Here is a 22461-nt window from a genome sequence, read left to right as displayed (position 1 = left end):
TTAACGCTTATTTTTTATATACTGCGCTGGAGTCGAAATAAGCTTTTTTTTTAGATCAGCATTTGTAAATTGAATAAAAAAAATTAAAAATTTTAAACCGCTTTGACTTTAATTTTAAACTGATAATACATATATATTTTTAAAGTAGCATCAATAATTTAAATTACCAACCAGCAAAAGAAGTAATTATTTTAATTGTTTCACTGCATTTGTAATAGCGCTTGTAAAAACTCTAACGGTATGTGTAATTTGTAGAATGCATAAAAACTTTTCTTATCAAAAGTGCTCGAATCAGCTATAAATGAGCGAACATGCCTCCAAAGTACAGTTAATATGCTTCTCAAAATCTACATGTGTATGATGCGATATATGAATGTGTTGATATATGTATGAGATGTATATTAAAAATAACAATGCCTAAATTACAATTTTTCAATAACTTTATGCCGTTAACAGTTAGCTTCTTTCTACTAAGTGGACTATGCAATTTCGTCCCAATAGATATGAAAATGTGTTTGTTTATATTTATTTTTCTATTTTTATATCTCGCCATATTTTAGTTTTTAATTATAACATAAAATTATAAATGATACTAATGTTTAAATTTAAACTTTCGACTTCTGCCTTTTGTTCATAAACTTTAATTTTTTTATGCAAACATTCGCAGCCAAAACAAATAATGGATAAATAAACCAACAGTTTTAGCATAAATAACTAGCTTTTCTCTTAGAACGTGATTGGTTCGTGAGGTACCGTGCATTCGCCCACCGTTACGCGATACATTGCCATCTCGGATATGCCGTGATAGTGCACAAACGCAGCCGCAATGACGAGTATATGGAACAATTGATGCGATTGGAACTGTAACGCAAATATTACAACAATTATATAACAGAAATATTTTAGTAAAATGCATGCGATTTACCCATATATCAAATTTGCCCGGAAACCATCTCTCCGGCACACGTAAGGCATATAACATTGCACCAAGTATATAAAGGAGGCCTCAAGAACACAAAAGAAAACACGTAAAACTAAATATTTACATCATATTGTAAGTAAAGGTGGTGTACTTACCCATCAGTATTAGCCAACCCAAACTAGCTTGACTGATTTTACTAAACCAACCCTCCATCAGACTATAATGAATAGCTGGTATGATACCCGAGAGGCCGAAACTCATGAAGACACCGGCACGTAATGGTCGCAGGCCAGGTTCAGAGAATTTATCCCACAGCGAGACAATAATCGATAGTGAGCCCAATACGCATACCACAGATAAATAGATAACTTTGGGTTGGTAATGACAGTAGAATCCGTAATACAACCAGGGCACAAACGAGCCCATAATCAGCAGTGCAATTCCACAGTAATCTAATCTGTAAAAAATAGCAATAATAAGTAATATATTAAAAAAAAAATTGATTTCGTAAAGTTATTATATTTCTTAAAAGCGTTTCTGCTCACTTTGAAAACAGTCTTCCAATCTCTACCGAGTGACAGCTAAGCGTGTGAAAAGCGAATGAGAAACCCAGGCAAATGATGGCACCGGCAAAGAAAGCGCCAAATATGATTTTCTCTTGTATTTGTATTTCAACTGATGGACGCGACAAAAAGTACAGCGCAACACCAATGAACGCCACGCAGCCTAGCAAATGTGTCCAGATGTTGCCGGTTTCGGTGTGTACACGGAATATCGATTTGAAGCAGGCACTGAACGAGGGCAGTGGTGGGCGATGACCGCGGTGTAGAAAGTCATTGTCCTGCAGCCATTTAGGTAAATTTTTATAATGGCATACCATCCAACTAGCCTCCCAAACCTAAACAAATTTATATTTAACAATAAATGCTTGTATAAACAACAGTTGACAAAGTATGCTCACCTTGCGCACGAATTCTTCTGCTTGTTCAGCGGCGTTGTGGGCTAATGCACCCAAATCGATCTCATCCGATAAGACGCCCGCTTTCAAAACCTCGGTCATCTGAAAATGTTGTGTAAGTTTAATAATTGTTCTTAAAACCGAACTTATGATGACTGATGGTCAAGTATTTTTTAATACATTTGAAATACTTTTTTTTTTACTTTGTACCATGAAAAAATTTATTAAGATTTTAACTTCAGTATAAAAAATTGTAAATTATTTCAAATAATTTTGATGTTCATCGTTATGGTCTATCAAAATAAAAATAAAATTTAATCAATGAATCCTTTGGTCTCATTCGCAAAATATGCATTAAATAGGCGATTCCTAAGCAGAAATTATTGTATGATGTCAATATCGAGAGACGCAAAATTTCACATGTTTTAAATGTGTCTTTTATTATTATTTTATCATTAACTGGCTTATAAAATCTTAGAAAATCGTAAGCTCACATACACAGTTATCGCAAAATTGCTCCTAAGTTCAAGAATCAGCGATAAGATTTTTTCAAACAATTAACAAAATGAAACAATACATTTATATGCACACATGCAAATTTTAAGTAAACAAAATACATACATATGTATGTATGTATGTATGGTATATGCATTAAGATTAAGTCAAGTAAACAATACGCACGTATATACATATGCAAGGAATAATACTCACCTCTGCTTCAATCAGTTGTGTATCCTCGGGTGTAGAGGGCAAGGGACAGCCAGCATCATCTTCCTCCACCAACTCGTCGTCATACTCAAGCAAATCCAAGTCGTTAGCGCTTAGTGAATCTTCGGGTCCCCAACCTCTGCGTTTACGCAATATCATTTTGACCTCCTGGAAAATTAGATCTTCATCGTCGTCATCACCATCGCTACGTAGAATTGATTCAACACACGAGTGCACAGGCGATTCCAAATCAGAGGTGGATTCTGTTGCATTTCCCATCGAAATACCAGCATCAACAATGGATTCTTCTTTAGAGATATCACGAGCCATAAGAATTGTTGTAGATTTATCGCCCTCCATTTTATGTATGATTTGTGATTAATTGAATTAAGCGATGTTTCGTTATGAGCTCTTTATATTCAGTTTAAATTAAAACTGAATAAGAGAAAAAGCTTTGGTTTCCCTCGAACGTTTTCAAATTTTCCGCGCTGAAAGAGATAAATATCATGAAAATATGAAACATTCGGCAAATTAGAAGTCTAATGAAAAGCTATTAATTGGTTTACTTTTTCCTTAAATTATACTTAATTTATTTTCCACGCGATTGTTCCAGAATTTTGCCCTATTTTACATTCAGCAATTTAAAATTAACTTGAATTTACTTTTTATGCATATTTTTTAGTTATATATTGACAATGTCAAATATTTCAAATATTATGGATTATTAAAAAATTGTTTAGTTTTTTATTATATGTGTGCAATGCAATGTATTTTTTAATATTTCCACGTAATCTTTATTGTGAACTATTATAATAGAAAGTATATCCTCATATTATAGATTTATTGCTAAATTATGTAAATAATAATAAATATTATTAGAATATAAATATATACATATATGCATGTGCAGATGTACAATAAATTCTGTAGTGCACCTATTGCTAAAATGAGCAAGATTTAACATAATTCTAACACGCTATTTAATCTTTGAACATAAAACTCTTCGAACCAACTTTGGCCGACCAATGTAATGGCTGATTTTAAGTCTGCCATGACGCAGAAGAGAATAGCAATACATTATGTATTTATGAATGTATGATTTGTGAGACCTCAATTGATTGTTCCTTTGGGGGTATATAGAACCTAAATGGTTTTAAATAAAAATGTACACATGTATATTATAATATTTCTAAATATGAGTAACAAGCAATTTTGTTTAATCAAATTTTAATGAAGTTACATGCTGCATATGTATAATTGTTTGTATATATCTACTTAAGGGAAAGTAGCAATAAATAATGGAAATTTTTATATACATATGTATATGTATGTATATGCCAGCCACCTGACGTGTTTGTTTGGATTCTAAACTTCAGAACATTGATTACTTCCACATTATGTTCGCGACAGATTACAAAATTTTTATGGCTTTATGATGGCCCAATTATGTTCAGTAATAAAATGTACAAAAATTACGCACTTCACACTCTGCTTAAACAAAAGTAGCACAAAATGTGTTAACTTTTTCATTGTGCCAACAACTAATTTCCACAGATAAAAATGTACAGAAAAGTACTTCGTAATTTCAATTTGTAAAACAACTGATTAATTTACCTTTCAATAAATTTTAGTAAAATACTGAAATTTAATTATGTGAGCTTCAAATTGAAGCGTAAAAAGTCGGAAAGTTCCTCCAGCAAAAGTAATAAAGACCTTCGATAAAGCAATTTTAAGTGAATTTTAGTAACTTCTACAGAGTTGCCAAGTCTTCGTATATGTACAAATGTATTTCTGCTACTATTCGAAAACAGCTGTATTCATCACTACTGAGTTTTATATAATTAAATATAATATAGGAACATATTTTAAAGATGTTCTCGATATTTTGCAATAAGATATAATCAACTCTATGTAACAAATTTCAGATTCAGATGCCTGTTATGAAATGTAAGTTCTTTCATATCAATTTCGATTTAAGCAGACTCCAACACTAACAGCTGATACAGTTGCGGTAAAGTATATTAAACTATGAAACTTTTGTTTAGTTTAGATAAGTTAAAAAATAGATAAAATTGACAAATATAAACTAGCCAATAAATGTGTTTTTGGGAATCAATCAAATCATATACATATATCCAGCGAAAGTTGTGATTATGTTTTTCTTTCGAAGTTATGTAAAGCACAATCAAAATTAAAATAATAATGTTTAATGCAACCATGTTCGTGAGTGTAACCGAACTATATTTATAACACCAAATGTTTTAAAAAAGAATTTTTATCATTGGGGCTAAAAATCATTTTAAAATGTAAATAAATTAAAAAAATGTTCATGTAAAATTTTTTTTGAATCTCAACACATTCAGCTTTAAATATTTCATTGCAATTAACCCATTTAGATTTCAGGAAAAGTGGCAAGGTTTTGGGAGCGGCGACTAATACGAATGACAAATGTTTTCCATTTTCGTGTATAGGAACATCTAAAAATTCCAAAAAAATTCGAAAACATATATTACTTCCGAAGGAAAAATATTAAATTAAAAAGAATCAAGTAGTTTTCGCCAAATTTAACGAAACTGCTTTATTTTTAACTGCGGCACGTGTTTCTCTTCTGTGTATAATTAAATAATTGTTACACCTGCCACGCCGGTCTGTAGAGATCTGAAGAAGAAATGGCTAACATGTTGGAAAATCAATTACTGACGGCTGCGCAAATGATTGAAAGGCAGTTGGATCAACAATTGGATCAGCTGGACAATTTGGACTCCGATGACTTAAAATCGATACGAGAACAACGCCTCAAAGAAATGAAAGATCTTAACCGTAAAAAGCAGGAGTGGCTTAAAAATGTGGGTGTTCCAGCTCTCAATAAAATATTACATATATTTTTTTGATGACGAAAATTATTTACCTGTGTTGCTTTCTTGTAATATTTCCAGGGTCATGGGACATATACTGAGTTGGCCGATGAAAAAGAATTCTTTGAAGTTTCAAAAAAGTCGCCAAATATTGTGTGTCATTTCTATCGAGACTCCACAGAACGCTGCCGCATTGTTGATATGCATTTGAAAATACTTGCAAGTAAACATGTTGAGGCGAAATTCTGTAAAGTGAATGCTGAGAAGTCACCGTTCCTGACACAAAGACTTCGCATAAAAGTGATCCCAACCATTGCATTAGTTAAGGACAGCAAAACGAAGGACTTTATAGTTGGTTTTACCGACCTGGGTAACTGCGATGATTTCTCGACGGAAATGTTGGAATGGCGAATAGCACAATCCGGTGCCATTGATTACAAGGTAATCATTCGTAACCACTTGATTCTGTTGACTTATTTTATTTAAATATATATATATATTATCTTAGGGTGACCTTATGACCCCACCGGACGTGAAAAAGAAGGCGTATATCAACCGTGTGAACAAGACTATTCGCAGCGGATATGATTCAGATGATTCTGACATAGACTTCGATGATTAACAGCACTTCTAAAGAAGTTGGCAACTGCAGTATCCACAGTGTGTCTTTAAGAAGGATAGGGTTTAAAAAGCTTGCTTAGCAAATTGTAACTCATTCAAACCTAAATTAATATAGAAAGTAAAATTTAATTGTAGAGGTAAAGTAACAAACAAATCAAAAGCTTGAAGAATACAACATACAGCAAAAATGCTTGATTCCGATTACGCAATAATAAAACAAGGAAATTCAGGTTAAACCCAAAAAAGAGGCACAAACACGCGGTGCACTTTAGTATTGTCCTTAGCAGGAGAAATCAAAAAGACAACAAATCAGTACATGCGTAATTTTTTTCATTCACAAATCTTTTTCTTAAGCCTACTAGAATATTGACAATATTTATTTTTTATACTATTACATAAAACTAACTGAAATATGCATGAAAAACTAAATTTATTTTTAAGGATTCATCAATTGTGTTCTTAAGTTTGGTTCAAGAAAATAAAAAAAATACTCTTAAACATGCAATTAATTACGAGTTTCATTAGGACAAAACAACTTTTTATAATATAACAAATATGTAAAAAAAAATACTTGTTAAACGTGTATGTAAGTACCTACAAAAATGTAATGTAACTGTCAGTGTCTAAGTTAAGGAGAGCCCACTGTAAAATAATATAACCATAAATACAACACAGTAACATTGTTAACGGGTGTTTAGTATGCTGTTTAAAGTGTGTGCTCTAGATTTACTTTCAAAGAAGTACAGAGATTTCGAGAGGAGTAAACTTTAAAATACTATTGTTATAGTTTAATTGGTTTAAAATAATTTAAATATTGTTTGAAAGTTATTACACCTTCAAAAAATCCTATTTTCTACATTCGGACAAAGCAAAGTTGCTCCACGTACTACCTTTATACTATTTCGAAAATATATTCACCACACTGTGCATGCCACCACTAGCAACCCTGTTAGGTGTTTTGCATTTTTGCATGAACTCTCATTTGGTTTCATTGGAATAGTTTGATTCGCTGATTTTGGTTGCTTTTGGTTACGTTTGGAAAGATCAGAAGGTGAACGGGCGGAAGGGAATAGAATTGGTTTAAATTAAATTGATTTATAAACAGTTCAGTGTATGTAAATTAGTTAGTGTTGTGTATACTACTTTGCATAAATTCAATAAAAAGTTAAGAATTATAAAATCTAATAAAATACAGTGGAATCTTGTGAAAAAAATCAATACATAATTTATTAGAAAAAATATTGTGTTGCAGTAATACAAAATAAAAGTGAACACAGTGCCTCGATGCATTACAGTTTTTTCTTTATAATACGGGAAACATATTAGCAACTTTGTGAAAAATATAACTAAAGACAAAAAATTCCGAATCACACTTTATTTGCAATGACGCAAACTACGGCAGCTGGCTCAGGCGGTTCGAATGTCAGCAACTTGATGACGACAAGTAGTACACCGATACGCATTGGGAGCGGATTGAGCAGCTATCATGGTAACAGTTCAGCTTCTGTTGCTACCCATCATGCAATGACCGGAAATGATTCATCTTCACCCGGTGGTGGCGGTAGTGCTGGCACTGGCACATCTGCTGTGCCTCAATCTAGTAGCGTACCTTCTGGAGCAGCCGATACTTTACGTCAGCAATTGCAAAGTCAAATTTCCTTGTCTATGGGCGCCTCCAATCAGTCGTTAGGTGTTAGCGCTGGTGCTGTCGGAGTTTCTAGTATAACACCACCCAACAGTGCCGGTCTGCGGCAGACTGGAGGTAAGTTTCTATAACTTATTGTCGTTAATTGTGTGTGTAATTGACTTTAAGGGGCTTATTTTTTGCTTTTGTTGCATTTTGTATGCGTTCGTTAAATTTACGTATATACACATCTTCAATTAAAAGTATACAACAGCTACTTGAAAAAACATTGAGCACAATAACACATAAAAGATAAAAGTGCTAAGCTACATACAACATACACATTCTGTATATAGGATGCTATATATGTAAAAACATATACATATACATATATAATATGTGGCAAGGATGACTATTTGGTTCTACTTTTGTACATTTCACAAATCAACCTAACCGATTAGTCGTAACACTTATTGTTGTACTTGTTTTCCTACAATTAACTTATATACAACAGGCAAAGCGTATCTTATCGAAAGCTATTGTTATTTTCCTGAAATTGGAAATGCTTTTTTACTGCGACCATATACGTGTACATACATACATACATACATACATAAGTAGGTCTTCTATATGGTAACGTTGGAATTTTAATTGATATTTAAGATTTTTCCAACTTAATTAACATTTCTATTAAATTTCAAAGTCTGATAATAAATTCTAATAATAATTTGGAAATAATCAAACATTAATTTAAAATTAAATAAACAAACACAATTATAAATTTAGTACAACTGAACTTTATTACTTAGGCTCAAGGTTTTGCAGATAACAATTCAGCTGTTTCTACATTCGAGTCCAACTGTCAATTTAAGACACTATTATTTACTAAAGATATCGCGATTAATTTCTAAGAAACTGTCAACTCTCATTAAATTGTATTGATAATGCAGAAATTTTAGAGTTTCTGCTTTATGATGCTATTTTAAACCCATTTTCATACATGTACATATCCATCAAATTCAGAATGAAGAACATGTTCAGATCGGCATACAGCTGCCATATACACAATAAAGTGCTAGTTTAGAAAGTTTTTTTTTGATGAAGGGTATTATAATTACCGTGCAACTCAAATTAACACGTTTTTACTCAAATTGAAGCTGAACAAGTAGACGGACGGACAATCACTCAGAATTCAACTTGTGTCATTCTGCTCATGTATACATATGTATATGTATGTAAATACATACATATGTATATCTATATAACCCTATATCTATCTCGATTAACTTTATGTGATACTATTACAATATATTGCAGGAGCATAAAAATAATAAAGTAAAATACTCCTAAGTAATTCTCACGGCTTTTCTTTATATAGTCGTCAGGATATGTGTATATAGCAAAAGTTTATATCCAAGTATATTTGCTCACACACATATACATATTGGTTTCCCAATTGGCACTTTTCCCACGGCTCCTGTCTAGGTCATGGTCACTGCCAATAGAAAACTAAAATATAATGCATTATTTTCCAGCTGTTTTATATTTTAAAACGCATTTTCGTTGGAACATGTGCGTACTTTCCCCTGAGGCAGCGTGTACCAATATTAAAATTTTATAGAAATGAAAATTGATTGAATCGCAATAATAGTATACGTACATATGTATGTACATATGTCAGTAGATACTTTACGCATTGAGTCTGAAAAAATTATATTACTTAACAAATAGGATGTGTAGCTAATATACCTACTTGGGCTTAATTATTTACATAGCTTTGGTCGCATAAATATTTTTATGTTGCCGAACATCTAGTAGCTTCACTTGTCTTAAAAATTTTGCAATGTACATAGCAGAGAATGACTAAAATTTGAAACAAATAAGAAAATCGTATATTCATAATCCCGATTCCAAAAAAACAATGTGCGCAATAACTAATTAGTTAAAATATTAAAGGTATTGATATCATCGCTAAATACAATCACTATTTGCTGTTGCTCTTTGCCTTTTTTACCTTTTTCGTGGTAAAGTATGCACGCAAAATAAGCTTCTACTCACCTTGACCTTTTGCAAGCCATTGCTTAACGTCCTACCTGTTATTGCAAATTTCAGCCACCACTTTCTCCGCCATACACTCATTCGCTGTTTAATTTTGCTCAACAAATATCGATTTGTTTTGCTTATTTTTGCGCACCAAACATTTTCAATTAAGGTTAATTGCCATGAAATAGAGAAGTGATAGTTTTAAATGTAAAAAAAGCAAATGTCTTAACTAGGATTAGTTATATGGCCAATTCTACGGCAACTCTCCTGCAAATGTAGAATATATGTAGTACGTAAATATGACACACTACGTCAGCATTTCCTTGAATCTGAGATGAAATATAAAATCACAACGACATTTCATACGAAAAAATAGCGAGTGTATTTACTCACACAGATACGTATGTAAGTACATATTGGTTGTCAAAAAAGTCTTGCGGTATTTTCGCTAGTTGGCGCTGAAGGCGCGTAGTTATAGTTTTATTCGTCGCATCGGGTCATGCTATACCTTTTTGGAAAGCTCATTTCTCGCGCTAACGCGTGTTTGATTGATTGTCGTTTCTTTTAAGTCGTTCCATTTCCACCGCACAACGATGGTTTCAACGTTTTCGTTCTGGTGTAGAGGTGGTCGAAGATGCGCCACGCTCCGGAAGGCCTGTCGTCGAAAATTGCGATAAAATCGCTGAATTGGTCGACAGAGACCGGCATAGTATCAGCCGTAGCATCGGTCAAGAGCTGGCCATTAGTCATCAAAAATTCATTTCAATTTCAAAAAAAAAAAAATCAATAAAAATACCGCAAGACTTTTTTGACAACCCATTATATTCTACTATGAGCAAGAAGTATGTAGTAAGAAGAAAATATAAATTCTCGATAATCAAATAAAACTGTCAACATAACCTTGATTTTTGACCTGTTTTGACGTGTTTTTTCGGCTTCGGCCCACCTTTGCCGCGATATTCGTCCGGGTGATCGTTTGTTTCTGGGCCTTAAGTATAGATGATTTTCATGACATCCTGGTAGTCGGGAAAGCATTGTTTCACAAACGTTAACGCCACGTTGTTTTTCGAAAAAATTTAGTGCTTTTGAAACCAATCGTGCTTTCACTTTTCTTAAGCCCAAAAAATCTTTCAAAATGGTTGTCATTGATCCTTTCAATTTTTCATCGATGCCAGTAAGATATCTGACTGCTAATCGTCGATTCTCAAGCACCAATTCCTTTATTTTATTGACATGTTGATTGTCATTTGATGTTGATGGTTCGTCGTCAATTAAAAAGTCTTATTATATTTGGCTCACAGTAACACATAAGTATGTACATACGTATAAGAAAAGTATGTAAGGCACCTCACTTTCAATGTCCCATTCCCATTTAAGCGCTATAAAATTTGTATTAAAATAAAAAAGGCCATTGCAGTGACATCATCTCATGCGTATATGAATATATGTACATACATACAAACATATGCACATATAAATATAGTATAAGATGTGTTATTGTTAGAGATCAAATAAGCTTTATTGCCGGCGACAGCGTTTGTATGCACATCTACATATCTATATATATTCACACATATGTACATACATATGTATATATGTACATATACAAGTACATATGTATATGTACTATGCATGCGCTTCGTTATATGTATAGAAAATTTGCCATACAAATTTTAATTGCATAGCAATGACGTTCAGCCAATTTAGAAATTTACTTGAAGTAAATTCTCATTTCATTGCACGTCAAATGGCATTTTATCATTTCATAGAATCCACTTAATTAATTGTAGCTTTTGTGAGTATTCATATAGAGCCACGTACTACATGGGAAAATTGTAACTATGTACATACATATGTATGTATGTATGTACATTAATATAGTGAACTTTAATTGTTGACTACTCGTGTTGTTGTTAACAATACGAGTAAACACTTTTTATACCCTGAAAAGGGTATATTAAGTTTGCATGAAGTTTATAACAAACAGAAGAAAATATCAGCGTGGCAAGCTGAGTCGATTTAACCATGTCCGTCTGTTTGTATACACGCGAACTAGTCCCTCAGGTTTTGGGATATTGATCTGACACTTCGCACACATCGTTTTCTCCTCCAAGTAGCTGCTCATTTGTCGAAACCGTCGATACTGGACTACTGTAGGATATAGCTGCCATGCAAAATACGCCGTTCCAACTCAACTCCTTGTATGAAAAACTTTTTTATTTGTTGAGATATCTTCACAAAATTTGGCTTAGATTATTATCCAAGCATCTAGCTGCCATATAAACCGAGCAATCAGAATCAAGTCCGAAGTTAACAAGTTCACAAAATTTTTACTGTAAAACTCAATTTGACATTAATAGTCGCAGAAGCAAATAACTTAATTTATATACTATTAAGTTTTTCAGCAACTCAAATTATACTTTATATAGGTATTATGATTAGGATTGTTCTAAAATGAATATTTGAAATGTACATTGGGCTAAGGCGAAATCGAGATAAATATTTCTAAAAAATATGTGTAGATCGAGGGTTGCTTATATTGCTTTAAACAATAATTGGTTAACATTTGATTTATAAATCTTTTGTAATCCCGAAAATCTTAATTTAAAATACTTTTCCGTTTTATAATACAAATTAAAAATAAATTTTTTATCCTAAATATCGTATTAAAAAAATAATTTAATAACTTCTTACAAATTAAATTTTTATCGTAAATCCGATTTTTGGAATTTATTTGTTTTTTCAATTCTGTATTTTGTATTGAAAATTAATTAAATTTATTTATATCAATTAAACTTTCGTTACCATTTTTCCATGCCAGCTTTTAATTTGAAAAGGTTGTTTTTTGTGTTTTACTATATTTCCTCCGTTTTAAATTCGAATTTTAAAAATTTTAATTTGAAAACAACGGTTGTGCTGTGAAATATTAAATAACACAACCAAGTTTTGTGGCACTCGATATTGCATATGTTTAGTTCTTTTTTGCATAAAATGGCATGGATCAAATAATTTCTCAGATTTTGTATGTTTTCACAAAATAGAGAGGGATCCATTTCGAGGTTTCCGAATTTTTTTGAAGGAAAAAACACAGAAACTTCAGATTTAATGGGGAATGTTTATTATCATTCGAAAGGACATTTTTTGGCATTTATTTTTTGAAGAATATCACTGTCAAATGTTGGCCGTGGCTATGTCTCAGATGGTCCATCCGTTGAGTCCAATTTTCTATGAATCGTTCGACTTAGACTACTAACTGGCATGACACGCGTGATGTTTTGCTCCAAGGCCTGCATCGAAGCGGGATTGTCGGCATAGACTTTTGACTTTTTAAATTCCCAAAGGAAAAGGTCTAACGGTGTGATATCACACGATATTGGTGGCCAATTGACCGGTCCGGAACGTGAAACAACGAAGTGTTCTCTCAATAAATCCATTGAATTATGCGATGTGTAGAATGTGACGCCGCCTTGTTGAAACCAAATGTCGGCGAGATCACATTTCAGGCATCAAATAGTCGGTTATCATGGCGCGATAACGGTCGCCATTGACAGTAACGTTCTCACAGGCACCATATCTAAAGAAATATGGACCGATGATTCCACCGGGCCGCAAACCATACCAAACCATTGGTTTTTCATTATGAAATAACAGCTTTGGAATCTCTTCACGTCCCTCTTTGTCCCAAATGCGGTAATTTAGCTTGTTTACATATCCATTGAGGCAGAAATGGGGTTCATCGCTGAGCATAATTTGGCTTAAAACGCGGATCTTCTTGGGACTTTTCAAGATAGAGCGAAGCGATGTCGCTTGGGAAGGTCGAGTGGCTTCAGTTCTTGCTCAAGCTGTATTTAGTACGCTTTAAATTTAAGTTCTCGACGTAAAATGCGCCAAGTCGTTCCACGCGTCATTACTGAGAAGATATCTTGAAGAAATTGCAACCTTGTCAACTTTTTCCATAATCTCCACCCTAATACTCATTGCACTTAAAAAGTGGTGTAAACGGGTTTGCAAAAGGCATAATAAATTTTCAAACTCGTAAATAATTCATGGTGTAGAACTGTCAATGACTACGACTAGAATGGCGCGCTCTTTCACTTACACCAAATCATTCGCACACACACACACACGTAAGTACAATGTGTGCACAATGGGTGAATTTCAAACGGTTTCGCACGCAACGTTTGGCTATTCAGCCAACGCCGAGTTCCATACAAATGGCTTGCATGCACACTTGTCATTTGCTCCACATAGTGGACGGTAGATCGACCATTGAACACCGAACCGTTTGCAAATATGTATGTAACGACTCATACACACATATGTTCATTTTGTACAAGTGTGTACGGAAGTGTCAGTCGCACACTTTTAACCTCAATAATGGTGGCTATGCCAGCGGTGTAAGCGTTAAATCAATGAAATATGCAAATGTTCGAAGGAAAAAATGAGGCAAAACAAGACTTTGTCTTGTTGCTTTTCAGCTGAGCTCATTCACATGCTCGCCTTCGCCCTGACTGCTTTTCCATTAAAATGCATATTTTAGTATACATATGTATATGAATATATGAATATGAATGTGCCGACTCGAAGTTAAATCGAACTCATAACGGAGCCGATTGCATTCATAAGTATGTATGTTGGCGAAAAGTTTGAAAAGCGAAACGGAAAGTTTATTGTTCTAAAACTTCATTTCCAATGCTCATTATAATGATAATAATTATTATCGCCTTTCTATAATCATTTAAAAAGCCTTTCTAACTTTACGTATATACATATGTATGTATGTACGTGGGTGTGCTTTTTATTTAAGCCGTTGATTATTCTTCATTTTCTTTGGATGTGTGTGTTAATAAGCCTTAAGCATTTAATCGCATCATCTGTTGCTTGCTGCTGCATTCGTACTGACCTAACCCACTCGAGCAGCTGCTAATCATTTTTATTGCCTGCCGATTGCACTCGATTGGCTTTATGTGTCGCCGCAAGCTCAATGAGAACGATACACAAACAATACAAAAGGAAATTTCTTGTGTTACTTTTAATGTTTATGCATTTAAAACTGGCTTCTTGAGTAGCAGGGTGCTAGCTTTGAGTTTATTAACAGTTCGTTCATGGTTGGTCAAGGAGTGTCTAACCTCGCTATCAATAGCATCGGGTGGCTTTGTGATAAGCCTGATATGGGTGCCAGGCCACAGCATAATCGCAGGAAATTGTAAAGCTGATAAGCTAGCAAGGCACTCTATAGCCGCTATCAGTAGAATGGTCGGTGCACGCTTATTCACTTGTGTTCTACTATTAGATAGTTGGATTAGCGGAAGCGTGGTCAGTGCTGGGCTACTATCGATACATTGTCTGTCGCTAAAATCACTTGGCCCAAGATCGATCAAGATGTGTAGTGATCTCTTTGCACTCAGTAAGGCTAGCCTTTCCCTAGTTGTGGGGCTTTTAACAGGCCATTGCCTTATTGGTGTCCATGCTGCAAGGCTGGGAATCTTACCAAACGCCATCTGCAGAAGCTGCATGGAAGAAAATAGGGTGTAAACAACTCAACACTTTCTTCTTGACAGTCCCGCGTTTGGGAGGTCAAGCCTTAAACACTTGGGACCGTATACCTTCAGATATCCATTGTTTATCAGCAACTGCCATAAGCCAACAAAGTCAGGCTCGTTTCTTTATATGATTCTGTAATGTAATCTTCGTAAAGTGTTATTAGTGTTACCGTTCTTCTTCTTTACTGGCGTAGAAATCGCTTACGCGGTTATAGCCAAGTTAACAACAGCGTGCCAGTCGTTTCTTCTTTTCGCAAGGTGGCGCCAATTTCGAGATTGCAACCGCAGTCAGGTCCTTCTCTACCTGGTCACGGAGTGGATGTCTTCCTCTTCCTCTGCTGGCCCCGGCGGGTATTGCGTCGAATACTTTCAGAGCTGGAGTGTTTTCGTCCATTCGTTAGTGTTACCGTTACAGTAGCAGAATACATTTCACAAATAATTTGAAATAATTCTACCTAGTTGACAGTCCTTGATGGTATATAATTCTAGGCTCTGTAACTATATTAAAAAACTCTCAGACAGCCTATAGGATCTTTTCAGGCTTGTTCATGTTAAGCTAGAAATCAGCCTTAGCATTAGCCTGCCTTATTGCTTAGAATAAAAATGTTTATATTGATACACTTTGTAGTACGATTTGTTTTTAACGCTATATTATTGATGGTCCTTCCTTTTTCAATAAAAGTCAATATAAATTTTTCCATGCGCATCCCAAAATACACATGCCGTAACGTTGCCAGCCGACTGTTGCGTTTTTCCTTGCTGGTTTATCGAGTGCAGTTCACTCGGATGACTGTCGATTAGACTTCGGAGCGAAATGATGCAATCAAGTTTCATCTATTGTCACATATCGACGCAAAAACTCCATTTTTTTACGCTTGAACAACTCCAAACACTGTTCGGAATCATCAACTCGTCGTTGATCTTGATCAAAAGTGAGCTCACGCGGCACCCACTTTGTACAAAGCTTTCTCATATCCAAGTATTCGTTAACGACGTTCAGTTGAAATCCTCAGAGTGTCTGCTAGCTCTAACAACTTCACTTTACTGCCATCCGAAATTGTGTTAGGGACTTTTTTGATGTTTTTGTCGATAACAACATCTTTTGGGCGTTCACTTCGTCTTCCGTCTTTGATGTTTATTTTGGCTCGTCTAAACTTAGCAAAATCAAGGATTTATTTGGGTTTCCTGTGGCAGTCTCCGGAAATTCGTCAGCAAGCCAAGTTTTTGCTTCAACTAAATGCTTGCCTTTTAAAACGCAAAATAAATTCCCTTTTATCCATTTTTTTTTTTCACAAAAATAAAAGTTGCCTCGCTCAAAAAGTTATAAGTCACAAACTAATGAACCCACTGTCAAATTGGTACAGGCGCCTTTTGACGGTTAAGGCTACCTAAAAAAAGCGTCTTCTATGTGTCAGATCGGGGTCAGTTGACCTGTTAAGTATAGTATACAAATATTATAAAATAAGGAAAAACTGTATAATGACCCCGCACATAGAAACCCGGCTAGTGTGTCAAAATGTCGATTATCGGTTTTCAACGAGAATTTACGTATAACTATAAGGAGCAACCCGAGAGCTTGTTGGTTCGTCTCGGAAACGCTTCAGAGTGAGTGAAAATGAGTGTGAACAAATGTTTTAGAAATCCGGCTGGTGTGTCAAATACCCGGTTAGTGTGTGAAAATCTTGGTTTTTAACGCCTCTCGTCAAAAATCCTGTTTTGACTCACTAGCCGGGTTTCTATGTGCGCGGTCACATATGAGGTCTATGGAAAAATTGGGACATTCGATTTTCATAGCTGCCAAAATTGGCCACTTCTGATGGGTCCAAATGTTGATAGCACAGGTCCGAAACAAAAGTTTGGACGTAGAAGTTTCATCTGAGCTAAAAAGCGTGTGCAAGGTTTTGTTTTTTGAATTAAGGCCTTTATATGAAAATCAATCTGGGAAGGTTCTTGAAAAATTTTACTCGCCGATTTATAAAAAAATAATTCTTTAATCAGTAGCAATCACAGCACAATTATAATTTTTAAATATGAATGATATCAATACTTGCGGGATAGTTGCATTTTACTTCAATTTCACCATAAAATTTACAGTTCAATCGACGCACACCTCAATTATAACTCATTTCGAGTAATAAATTATCGTCGCTCGGCTCACAACTCACGTGCAGTTTACTCTCGCTTTTGCCTCTAATATTTGCCTGCTTTGAAGCAGATAACAATAGAAATGCTTTCAGTAAATAATGACTATTGTTTAATGTGCATTCCATTCATCCTATTCACTCAGTAATTCTACAGTCAACTTTGTACTGTTTACTTGACATTCTGCAGATGCGTTAATGGCAGCTTCTTGAAATCTAAAGTAATGCTGATGAAATTCCTTCACAGGCTCAGCTGTAGATGTAAAATTCTTAATTTCGTATGAATCGTTTGCGGTGGTCGTCATCAAAAAGGATGCCTCTCATCAGAGGCTGTATTCTACTTTTCATTGGAGGTGTTTTTTATGTTGCGGGTTCTAAACCCAGGGCATAAACCTTTGCGGGATACTTAGTCTTCACACTTTAGCTCGCCTTCAAACGGATGTTTTTGGCTACCCAGAGGATACTTGGTCTAAGACCGGAAGTCGTGGACTGCTTGAGCCATATGAAAAATAATCGTACACACCTGACTACATCCTCATAGACCATAACAACCGCGCCGTTAGTTCTGCTTTTAACGGGTTGGATAAGGAAGTGAAGCAAATGGGTCTGGTAATGAACGAGGGCAAGACGAAATATCTCCTGTCATCAAACAATCAGTCGTCGCACTCGCCACTTGGCTCCCACGTCACTGTTGACAGTCATAACTTCGAAGTCGTAGATAATTTCGTCTCCATTGGAACCAGCCTTAACACCTACAACAACGTCAACCTCGAAATCCAACGCAGAATAACTCTTGCCAACAGGTGTTACGTTGGACTGAGTAGGCAATTGAGAAGTAAAGTCCTCTCTTGACGAACAAAGACCAAACTCATCCTTGTCCCTCTATATATGGGGCAGAAGTATGGACGATGACAATATCTGATGAGTCGGCGTTACGAGTTTTTCAGAGAAAGGTTATGGGGAAGATGTATGGTCCTCTGAGCGTTTCGCATTCGATGGAACGATGAGCTGTATGAGATTTACGACGACATTGACAAAGTTCGGCGAATTAAAAGATCGCGGCTACATTGGCTAGGTATTGTTGTCCGAAACGACGAAAACACTGCAGCTCTGAAAGTATTCGACGCAGTACCCGGCGGGGGAGACATCCAGTAGAGAAGTACCTGGCCGAACCCTCTATTTAACAAGAGGTCCTCCTGCAGATCGCTTGTGGAATCAAGAGAATTCAAAATTTTTGAAAATTAATCGCGGATTATCAAAATAAAGGCGAAGTATATAACTTACAGAAGAATATAAGGACTTAATCGTATTGAAAAAAGTTTCTTCTACTCAACCTAAAATTGATCTGGACATAGATCTCCAATAAATTTTGCATGGATTGGGAAATTAAATCAGTTGCTGGGCTCTCGGGTCCTATAACGATGTGAATTCTCTGAAATTGGTAAAATTAAAATCTACTTAGAAGAAAAGTGACAACACTTTACCTTCAAACTAGTTTCTAACTAGTTCATTTCCATTTAGATTACTGTTGCATTACCAGATATTTAACAATCCAACATAGTTTTCTCCAACGGATATCTTAATTCAACCGCGACCATAATTTCTTAATTTCAGAGCAGCTGGTTCTAGATAATTCCACGTAATTGCCTGCTGCTGCTGCTTATCAACGCCAACTTTGTGCTTTTGGCGCCACAATGCTGTTGCACCAGTTTTCACTATATTATCACCAGCTTGCTGGGTTCATAATTTCCAATTGTCGACATGTTTGCGTGAGCGTGTGCACTGAAGTGGTGTGCGAAGGCAGCGGGTAGCTTTTAATTAGGCTATGCATTGTGTACAACAGCTGGAAAATTACACCCCACATTTCGGGGGGTCGCACGCTGAGGCGTCGTAAAATTCGCAACACTCCTCCGACATTGTTGCTGTTTTCCGCGATATGACGTACTTTCCAAGTAACATACATTTGTATGTATGTTTGAGTGTGTTTGCAGTTGCCATATGCTCCAAACTGCTGGCGCTGAAACAGTTGTTCTATCTTGAGTGGCATATCGCTCGGGTTACGGGGTTTTATTGCACTTTGAAACAGTGCATTGTTGTAAATTTTTATACCCTTGCAAAATGTTGCTACAGAGTATAATAGTTTTGTTAACCTAACGGTTGTACGTGTCACCTAAAACTAAACGAGATAGATAGGTTATGTTCATATAAATAACCAGGATGACAAGAAAAATCCGGAGATATCTTGATGAAACTTGGCATGCAGGTTCGAGTTCGTAGATGGGTGTAATCGAACCACTGCCACGCCCACAAAGCGCCATTAACGGAAAGCCTATAAAGACCTATATTAAGATATAAAACCCTAACGACACCCTGGAACAGGGGTTCGCAGTAGCAAGGGGCACCTATGGCAAAAAAAAAAATTGAAAAGGTGGGCGTGGCCCCGCCCTCTAATAAGTTTAATGAATATTTCTCCTAAACCACTAAAGCTACAACCCTCAAATTCGCCTAGCGCAAATATTATAAGAACTCCTTCCGACAGTGAGAAAATGGATGAATACCCCCGCATTCCCCATATAACGGTACTGTTAAAAACTACTAAAAGCGCAAAAAATTAATAACTGAGTACGCCAGAGACCTCGTAGATAGTATGGGAGGGCTTTATGAGAGCCGGTGTGAAAATTGGACGATGGGCGTGACACCGCCCACTTTTTGGTGAAATAACATATCTCGGAACTCTACCGACCGATTTCGATAAATTTAGTACATAGAATCCTTCTCATATTCCTAAGTTACAGCGCGAAAATGGGCGAAATCGGACTACAACCACGCCTACTTCCTACAGAATCCTTGAATTTCGATTCTGTGGTTGACGTTTTGGTTCCTGCAAGTTGCAAGAGTAAAAAATATTCGGTTATACCCGAAGTTAGCCCTTCCTCACTCGTTGCTTTCGCTTTTATTTTTAACTTTTTGTTATTCCTTTTTGTAGTTTTTAGATTTTGAGACTGTCGTATGGTTTAAGTGCTAGTGATTATGACTTTATTGTAAGCTCTTCGTGTTTAAGTTGCTTTTTCGTGTTGCAGGCGAATTGCTTGTTCTGGTAAAATGGCATAAACTTGTAGTGCTTGCGCAATGATTAGCATATTTATGTACATGGAACAAAGTAGTTATACCAAAGTATAAGTCATACATGGGTGGTCAACATATATTATGAGCACGTAACATTATTTTTGTTGACCTTTAACATATTTGGACAAATCTTAAAATAATTGAAAATAAATTTCAAATAATTGTTTTATTTAATTTGATTTATTTTTTTTAATTTTGAATATCTCTTTAAGGAACCTGGGAATGAAGTGCGAGTACGAAGAGATACTGGAAAATATTATATTGACAAATTGGCGACTTTAAGTTTTCCTCGGTTGTTTTTTAGAGAAAGTTAGAATACGACGGCCTATTAATATTTTAATAAAGTCCGCAAAAATGCTTAATGGTTAAATTCTTAAAGCGAGACTTCCGACTACCAACGGTCGAAGTCTAAATTAAGACGAGTCGAGTGGTACTTCTGTTTATACACATTTAAAAAGCAATAGTCTCTTTTGGAATTGCTCTTAAAATATAGTCTCTTTTGGAATTGCTCTTAAAATCTTAAAGCCAAGCAGCAGTTTTTAGAGACAAGGGCAGATCTCAATATTTAGCTTTCCTAATGAGAAAAAAACTAAAACTCGTGAAAAACGGTATTTCTTTAGTTCCAAAGAAAGTGGGGTCCTAAGCAAGATCTTTATATCCTGAACTGGGAATATTAAGTTTGTAACGAAGCTTATAGCATCCAGAGCAAAACGTTGAAGACCCTATAATATATATATTTAAATGATCAGCAAAACGAGTTGAGTCGAATTAGCGATGTCCGCGCCTGTTTGTATATGGTATAGGCGAACTCATCCCTTAGATTTTGAGATATCGAAATTTGTTCATGTTCTTTTCTCTCAAGAAACTACTCATTTGTTGGAACTGCCAATATTGGACCACTATAACATATAGCTATCATACAAACTGAACGATCGGCATCAAATGCTTGCATGGAAAGTTTTTTTCATTTGAGGAGATATCTTCATGAAATTTGGCATGGGATATTGCTTTAGGCAATGGTACAATCTACCAAGAAATGCTTCATATCGGGTCACTAATCTCACAAATCATTTGTAAAGTATGATCCCTTTCGAGGTTCCCTACTTTTTTAAAGGAAAAACGTAGAAACTTAAAAATTAATGGATAATGTTTATTACCATACGAAAGAACATTCTTTGTCATTTATTTTTTGAAGATTGTCGCTTTCAAATGTTGGCCGCGGCTGCGTCTCAGATGATCCATCCGTTGAGTCCAATTTTCGATGACTTGTTCGAGCATTTCGACTACCAACTGGCGAACGACACGCGTGATGTTTTGCTGCAAGGCCTGAATCGAAGCAGGATTGTTCACATATACTTCAGACTTTTCATAATATCACACAATCTTGGTGACCAATCAGCCCAATACGTGAAATTATCTGCTCACTGAAGTGTTCTTTCAATAAATCCATTGACTAATGCGATGTGTGGAGAGTGGCGCAGTCTTTTTGAAATCAAATGTCTACGAGATCAAGAGCTTCAATTTCAGGTATCAAATAGTCGGTTATCATGACGCGATAACGGTCGCTATTGACGGTTACGTTCTCAAAGGCATCATTTTTGAAGACATATGGATTGATGATTCCATGATGATTGTTTTTTCTGGATGAAATGGCAGCTCTTGAATCTCTTCAGGTTGTTCTTCATCTCAAATGCAGCAATTTTTCTTTTTCACATACCCATTAAGCCAGATATGGGCCTCATCCCTGAAAAAAATTTGGCTCGAAAACGTCGGATCTTCTTGAAGCCCCTAGCACGAAACGATTTCACATGGGGGGTTCGAGTGCTGCATTTTGCATCCGCCATACCGTTCCATACGTCATTCCGAGTTGCTGCGAACAGCGCTGAATCGACTCTCCACGGTCTTCGTGTACACCTCCAG

At 35.5% G+C, this 22461-nt stretch overlaps 3 protein-coding genes across 6 annotated transcripts in view; 2 read left to right on the top strand and 1 right to left on the bottom strand.

Moving 5' to 3' along the window:
• Positions 1 to 422: 422 nt before the first annotated feature.
• On the bottom strand, positions 423 to 4318 carry LOC120782327 (adiponectin receptor protein). The gene is made up of 7 exons (XM_040114552.1): positions 4203 to 4318; positions 2592 to 3076; positions 1884 to 1982; positions 1468 to 1820; positions 1078 to 1379; positions 926 to 1005; positions 423 to 861 (listed from the first exon to the last, which is right to left on the bottom strand). Exons 2-7 carry the CDS (start codon positions 2946 to 2948, stop codon positions 727 to 729), a joined length of 1326 nt encoding a protein of 441 aa, XP_039970486.1. The 5' UTR covers positions 2949 to 3076; positions 4203 to 4318; the 3' UTR covers positions 423 to 726.
• Positions 4319 to 5033: 715 nt separating this feature from the next.
• On the top strand, positions 5034 to 6569 carry LOC120782328 (thioredoxin domain-containing protein 9). The gene is made up of 3 exons (XM_040114553.1): positions 5034 to 5434; positions 5525 to 5884; positions 5952 to 6569. Exons 1-3 carry the CDS (start codon positions 5258 to 5260, stop codon positions 6063 to 6065), a joined length of 651 nt encoding a protein of 216 aa, XP_039970487.1. The 5' UTR covers positions 5034 to 5257; the 3' UTR covers positions 6066 to 6569.
• Positions 6570 to 6661: 92 nt separating this feature from the next.
• LOC120782326 (oxysterol-binding protein-related protein 8) overlaps positions 6662 to 22461 on the top strand; it is a 47972-nt gene continuing 32172 nt past the window's right edge. For all 4 annotated transcript variants that reach the window (XM_040114550.1, XM_040114548.1, XM_040114547.1 and 1 more), the window contains exon 1: positions 6662 to 7826. In XM_040114550.1, coding sequence (XP_039970484.1) covers positions 7448 to 7826 — 379 coding nt within the window. In that variant the 5' untranslated portion in view covers positions 6662 to 7447. The remainder of the gene's footprint in view (positions 7827 to 22461) is intronic.

This window comes from Bactrocera tryoni, chromosome 1, assembly GCF_016617805.1.
Source record: "Bactrocera tryoni isolate S06 chromosome 1, CSIRO_BtryS06_freeze2, whole genome shotgun sequence".
Taxonomy (NCBI): Eukaryota; Metazoa; Arthropoda; class Insecta; order Diptera; family Tephritidae; genus Bactrocera; species Bactrocera tryoni.
The sequence above is the reverse complement of the archived record's forward strand: the minus strand, read 5'-3'. Positions and strand labels throughout refer to the sequence as shown.

Coding starts and splice junctions, on each gene's coding strand:
- LOC120782327 (XM_040114552.1), bottom strand. CDS start 2,948: ATGGAGGGCGATAAATCTACAACAATTCTTATGGCTCGTGATATCTCT. Junction 1,380..1,467: donor ATTGGAAGACTGTTTTCAAA/GTGAGCAGAAAC, acceptor TATTTTTTACAG/ATTAGATTACTGTGGAATTG. Junction 1,006..1,077: donor GGGTTGGCTAATACTGATGG/GTAAGTACACCA, acceptor TGTGTTCTTGAG/GCCTCCTTTATATACTTGGT.
- LOC120782328 (XM_040114553.1), top strand. CDS start 5,258: ATGGCTAACATGTTGGAAAATCAATTACTGACGGCTGCGCAAATGATT. Junction 5,435..5,524: donor AGCAGGAGTGGCTTAAAAAT/GTGGGTGTTCCA, acceptor TAATATTTCCAG/GGTCATGGGACATATACTGA. Junction 5,885..5,951: donor CCGGTGCCATTGATTACAAG/GTAATCATTCGT, acceptor ATATTATCTTAG/GGTGACCTTATGACCCCACC.